General features: G+C 44.8%; 1 protein-coding gene across 1 annotated transcript; it reads right to left on the bottom strand.

The window, feature by feature from the left end:
* Positions 1-2,479: 2,479 nt before the first annotated feature.
* Positions 2,480-5,358, bottom strand: LOC147607153 (uncharacterized). The gene is made up of 2 exons (XM_086790939.1): positions 4,767-5,358; positions 2,480-4,306 (listed from the first exon to the last, which is right to left on the bottom strand). Exon 2 carries the CDS (start codon positions 4,281-4,283, stop codon positions 2,661-2,663), a length of 1,623 nt encoding a protein of 540 aa, XP_086647065.1. The 5' UTR covers positions 4,284-4,306; positions 4,767-5,358; the 3' UTR covers positions 2,480-2,660.
* Between the last annotated feature and the right edge of the window lie 1,464 nt (positions 5,359-6,822).

The raw sequence follows: 6,822 nt of genomic DNA, 5'->3' as shown, positions 1-6,822 counted from the left end.
CAACAAGCTTATTGATAGCCTGTGATACTGAGGCAAACAAAACAAAACCTAACCTAACCAAGATCAATAGCTTACTCGCATAAACCCTAGACCTAGACCAAGATCAAAGAGAAAGCTCTAATACCAATGAAGGGAAACAAGTCCAACAGAAAGACCAAGATCAAAGAGAAAGCTCTGATACCAATGAAAGGAAACAAATCCAAAAGAAAGAAATATAATACTCATTGACCAGAGTTTACATGGTTTGGATCATGAGGAGTCTACACTCTATCTCTTATATGGGAGAGATCACCATAGCCAAGAAAGGCCAAGAAAGCTTGAAATCTTGATTTGATTAGTAAAATTATTATTCCTTTGGTTAGCACCCTTAGTTGGCCTTTATACCTCTTACTTTTACGCACTACCACTTATTAATGTCCTCCATACTTTGGAAGCCCCCCCCTCAAGCTCATGGCCTTGGCCTCATTACTAGAAATAGCCTAAAAGCACTTTCTTACACTAGAAGCATAGATGTCGCACAATTGTTTCTCCATGTACCAATAGAGAACCAAAAGTTTTGGGCCACTAATTTAACATGTAACTAAATTGAAGGTTGCACTAAGGGTTTAATCATTCTTAACTATGAGGAGGAGAGAAAGGAGGATTCATGCTTGGCATATAGTGTCTCCAAGTGTATAGAAAACGAGGGATTTGACCTTTGATGAGGTTGGGGCCAGTTACCTCCATTAATTAATAGTAGATAAGAGCATTTATTCATTATTAAAATAGGATATTCTTTGGTAAAGACAATGAGAAACAACAAATAGACGACCTAGGCATTGCTACAATCAACAAGCCAGGCATGAAAAATTATACCTTTATTTCAAATTTCAAATCATCCTTTCTTGCTACCCCCTTTTCTCCCTCTCGTTTGACCACGTGGAGAGGAAGAAAGTTGTATTTAATAAAGAGCAAATTAATAGCTAACAATATGCATTGGGTAAAAATAACTAAATCTTGTTAAAGACACATTTGCAAAAATAGAAAATTTACAGGTTATGATATTTGCCTAGCTTCCCAGACTCTTTCACTAGCCTGTGCACATGGCCATCTCCGGCTAACTTCGTCCAATCGAAAAAGTGACTTGGCCAGAGGAGGTCTTCCTCGCACGTGAAAGGATGGCTTTGATCGAAAGTGCAGTTTACCATCAAGGAAAAAGATCGAGGAGTACACATGGACCAAAGTCATTCATCGAGCATGGCACTAGAAGCTTTTAGACTTGAGCATTCCCTTGATCCCGTTGGCCAGACAGTGAGTTCTGTGAGCTCGAGCGTTGGGCCCCACTGTAGATGCCCCACAAAAGCGTCGGACCAAGGTGGTCGGTCTCTCTTGTCATTTTCAACCACCGAGAGAGTTCGAGGCCTTCTCTCTGTCTCTCTCTCTCTCTCTTGCATGCCCTCAAGACTAAGTGCCAACGGGGTCTTAAAGACCCTTGTCATGTGACATTAATGGATGGCATTGATCAAAAATCGCAACACCTTTTTTGGGCCGTCGAATAAAGTAAACTAGGCCCATTAAACTAGGTTACTAAGCGATCATAGTTTAGTTCCTAGTTTACTAAAGGGACATAGTTTATTAAGCGATCATAGTTTACTAAGCGAGCGTAGTTTACTTCCTAGTTTACATCATAGAATGAAGGTGAATTTGGGTTTAGGATTTAGAAAATTTTAAAGCAAGATGTTATGTGCAAAAGAGGATTTCAACTCCAGACCTTGGGTCACCATTGAAAACATCTTAGCACTACACCATTATACCTTCAAGCAACGAAACCATGTGGTTTCAAGCCATTATATTCTATGTTTTTCACCCCTCATTTACTGGCCCTAGTTTACTTTATCTGACAGTCCAAAAAAAGCGTCACAATTTTGATCAATGCCATCCATTGATATCACTTGACAAGGGTCTTTAAGACCCCGTGGCACTTAGTCCTGAGGCTCGCATGCTGGTCCGACCACTTACCACTCTTTTCCTCTCTCAAAGACGCCATTGCAACCACCCCTCTCGGGTCTTCTGCACATCACTTGAGCATCGAAGAGTGATTCCATATAATTTTTACATTAGATTTTATTTTCTTCACAATGGTGCTGATTCCATTCAGTTTCAATGTCAGAATTAGAAGCTATGTAACAAAAAGTAACAAAAGCTATGTATTTTCTTCACAGTGGTGCTAATTCCATTCGATTTCGATGTCAGAATTAGAAGCTATGTGACAAAAAGTAACAAAAGGAACCCATTAGCGAGCATGCAGCCTTGATGCTTATGGCTTCTCCAACAGTTCTTGGGTCCAAGCTTCGGCACTACATATGGTATGTAACTCTCTCGTACTTATGTGAAATCCATTGTAGAGAAGCAAATGCGTTCCGTTGGGGATGTTTTGGACACACCACAGGCTCAAAACTAGACAACATTATATGAGCATCGACATAAAAAACCCTTGCTCTAGATGAACAGCGAGAGTAATTAGAAAGATGAGCAAAGAAAGACAACCAGTCCGAGCTAACCAATATTTTGTGACATTCTAATGAAAGGTCGTGATTCGTTATGTTGATTGAAAGCCCCACAGTCCTCTTAAAAACATTAGAGAGCGAAAGAGAAACAAAAGTTCTCTAAGAAGAAGAGCATTAGATAATGCTCTTCTTTTTGCGGTTGCGTTGCCGCTTGCCGGGCTTCAGCGCGTGCTGCAGCCGATCTCTGCATTTCATCGCAGCCTCGCGTAGCTGGCGGTCCGACGGCGTTTTCACCAGAACCAGCTGCAGGACGCTCATCGCCTCCTCAAACTTGTGCAAACCCATCAAGGCCCGGCCCTGCCTGAATAGCGCCTTGGCCAGAGCCAGCCCAGCTTCAGCACTGCCGCCGCCCTCCTCTAGTAGTTGGATTGCCGCCTTTGCATCCTCCAGAGCCTTCTGGTTGCGCGCCAGCCGGAGCCACACCTCTGCTCGGTTGGACATGCTGAGTACCTCCTCCGCCTTCTGTCCAACTAAGCGAGCCTTCTCGACCGCCCGTGTGTATATGTCCGCCGCCTTCCCGAACTCTGCTCGAGCGAAATGCGCGTTGCCTTTTGCCCGGAGACTCGCCGCCGTCTCCCAAGGGTCATCAACCTTTTGCTCCTCCAATTTCACCTCTCCTTCTTGTCCATTTTCCCCGCCACTCAGTTCCATTTCATGCATCTCCGCCACTTCCTCCTCTTTCTCTTCTTTCCCTTGCCCCTCCTCCGCTACATCTGCCTCTTGCACTCTTTGCTGTCTCCCATTGGGCATAGCCCACACATCTTCCAAGCTGAACTCTCTGCTTACATTCCCTCCTTGCTCATCCAACCCTTTGTCTGCCTCCTCTACACCAGCTTCCCCTTCTCCTTCCCCTTCACCATCACCATTACCTCCACCCATCTCCTTCATATCCTCAAACTTCAGCTCCCTGCTGGCGCTCACTCCCCTCACCTCCTCCTCTACAACATCCTCTTTGTAATCATCAGTACCTTTAACATTCTCCACCGAATCCACCTCTCCAACCTTGTCTTCTGCAGCAGCCGCATCGTCTCCACCATCAGGGAAACCATCCTGCTCACTCCCCTTATCCATTGCAAATGCATCTCTCCCAACTGGCCTCTCATCGGCATCATTCTCATGCGATCCGTGGCCTTCTGTATCCCCATTGGCAATCTCGGACTCCTCCACATAATCAGGCACCCAGAGAAACACAAGATCGGTGGTCTTCTCCACCAGTAAAACCACCTCTCCATCAGGCAAGCGAGTGAGGTAGGGCTCTTTCACAGCAACCTTAGAACCTTGGGGGTACAGGCGCTGGGCTTGGGCAGACCCACCGTTACCCTCCATGGAATTGCTCAAGTGTATGGGCGTAGCATTACCCTCTTCGTCTTCAAAAACATTCACAACCACCAGCCCATTGAGGCCTTTGGTGCAGAGGGTCTTCACGCAGAGGTTTCCATGCAAAACACGCTTGCGGTGAACCTTGCCGATCTTCAGCTGCTTTAATGTGGAAGGTTTGAGTCCGCCCACACTGGAAGTTGGGCTGGACGGCTTGATGGTCACCGCGTTAACAGGGTGGGAGGCCATCTCCATGATATAGGCGTCGTGAAGGGCGGCCATATGGGCGGCCACAAGGACGCTCTTGTCGAAGCCCTCAGATGCCCGCAGCTTTTCCTCTGCAGTAGGAATGTGGTGATGTGGAATCTGGGCAATACATTCGTCCGCGGCATAGTTGTGGTTGGGGCTTAGCAAAGTCATGGTTAGCGTTTGGCTCTACAGAACTGCAACAGTAAATACACCACTCAACTCAACACAAAGCTCATCACTTGCAGATTAACATACATACTTCAGAAAACATAGCAAACCGTAAGACTATTGAAAACGGTGCAGAACTCTCTCCCTCCTCTCTCTCTCTCTCTCTCTCTCTCTCTCTCTCTCTCTCGCACACACAGTGCACACACACACACACACATCTCTTAAGTCTGGTGAAATGAGGATACCTACTCATATAACCTTGCTTCAGCACTGTCACATTTGAAGCGCTAACCTTCATTAACAAAAACCCAGATCTAACCCTCATTAACAAAAACCCAGGTCTGAACCACCTGCACTAGAACTAAAATCTTGTTCCTTATAAAATTATGGAACGCACCACCAATTAAACACAGGACACAGCTAACTCGTTACTCAAAAGAGCCAGTCAAGATGCCATGATGGGGAATTAATAAGAGACGTTCTTACAATTTCAAAGCCGCCTACGCGGGATCTCAAGAAGCTTCTCTCCACGACTGCACCGAAAAGGATTATTGCAACAAAAGGCTAGACAAATGAATCCAATACGGCTCGCTCAAAGAGGTTTCAATCAATCGATCCAGAGTCGGTTTATCCTGCATAAATGACCGCAAGCTAGAAGAAAATGATAATTATGGTAATGAATGGATCTGGAGATGCGGCCTTAGAAAAAAGAGAGAAGAGGTCGGTAACAATACTGTGCAAGAAGCATAAAATTAGCCGCATTCATTCATAGAACTTAATGGATTCATCAGTCGGGGGCCGGGGCTCCCGCGCAGAGGACACGCCAAACATACGCGTTGGCTTTCTCAGAGAACGCCGCGTTCATCTTTACTTCCGTTACTTTTTAGTACACCGTCGTTTACTATTTCTCTGGTATTCTTTGCACTATTGTAGTTCCGAACGTGCTCCCACGCTTTACCCATGACTCATGAGCGTGGTCTAGGCTTCATTGCCTGATTTGCTTTGCTCTGCGGTCTACACTCTACGCCCCACTGTGTGTGCCCCCGATTATTATTGTATGCAACTTGCAGCGCTCAAGCCTCACACTTCGGATGCTTTTGTCACTATGGCATTTCCCTAAAAAGGGGTCTTCTCGTAACTTCTTCTTACGCTTGAGAACACCTAATGAAGTGGATGACCCCACCAAGTGAAAGGCTCAACAACTAACTAGAATGCTTGGGTAGCTTTATCTGCGTAGAGTTTGCTCGAACAACCATGAAGTGATTGAACGAACATGAGACTTAAAACATACTTAGAAAGGGTGCTAGAGGCACGTCCGCTATCAATGAATTACACGCCTATGCTTATGAACGATGGACATTTTGAAGTACCTCGCAAAAAGGATAATTACAAATTGGTTAGCACATCTGAATTTGTCAGCATGCAATATTGAAGTTGATGATGTGACGAGTCTTTATGATATTGTTCACGATCATTGATTAATGTAAAGCTATAATCATTGTCGGTGCGCATGAGTTATCTTCGACGTCGTAACCAAAGCTGTAATCTGAAAAAAAAACTTCCAAAAATTAGGAACAAAATTAAGATGCAGGCAAAGCTTCTCCTGCTGGCTATTAAGGCAGCTTAATCAAATAGCTAATCATCCTAAAGAGGGCATGCTTGAGGAGCTTCTTTCTCGAGGTGTTGCCTCTTGGAGTGCACTGATTACAAGATATGTACAACATCGCAAAGTGTGGTGCTTTGGCGAGAGCACCACACTTGGCGTACATATCACGGTCCTCTAAAGTACCATTTGCCAATCCTCTAAAACGATTATACCCTATCCAAGAAGGGTGCAAAGGATTGCTTCAATTAGAGCTGGATCTTCCCTTGATATATGAGCCATCTAAAGGTGGCATGGCTCTTTGGTCACTCACACGAGCACCTAATAATGCTATAGTTGCCCTTCTACCTCTCTCATAACTTCTCGAGACAAACCATTCTAGTTTGCGTTTTTTGCAAGTAAAGAGCTAAGTAGGAGGTAGATGAGAAAGAAGGGGTGATGGGGATGAATTCATGAGCATTAGGGTCTAAAGAGTTAGCTGCAAAAGAGAAGGGGGTGGGTGAGAATTGATGTTATTTAGAAGAGAATCCTGCTGGCTATGCTACTGGCTATGGTGATTTTGGGTTAATATCTACTTGATTAGTATGCGAAGAAGAAGAGATTGTAGGTGGAGATGTGCCTATGCTATGAGTTGCTTTCCTTGCGCTGGTGCTTCTTCTCTCCCTTCTAAATAAAAGTGTGTTTTTACCTTCCTTTTTTAGCGTTTCTTTTTATTTTATTATGTTGCCACATGGCCTTCTATTGTTGCTTACTTTTTTGCAAGGATGTTAGGCTACCCAAGGTAAATAAAGCCTTGCATGTGTATCATGGTGAAGATTCAACAATGGCGACCTCTTTCTCTTCCTGACGAGCCACACACGTGACACATGTCCTCTTCTCCACCGCTCCACCTACCTTTTGCAATGCAACCCACCACAACACCGAGCTCTACCACGCGCA

Source organism: Cibotium barometz, chromosome 56, assembly GCF_041138505.1.
Source record: "Cibotium barometz isolate CiBa-2024 chromosome 56, ASM4113850v1, whole genome shotgun sequence".
Classification (NCBI taxonomy): domain Eukaryota; kingdom Viridiplantae; phylum Streptophyta; class Polypodiopsida; order Cyatheales; family Cibotiaceae; genus Cibotium; species Cibotium barometz.
Note: the sequence above shows the minus strand (reverse complement) of the source record. Positions and strands in the feature narration are given on the sequence as shown.

Coding starts and splice junctions, on each gene's coding strand:
- LOC147607153 (XM_086790939.1), bottom strand. CDS start 4,283: ATGACTTTGCTAAGCCCCAACCACAACTATGCCGCGGACGAATGTATT.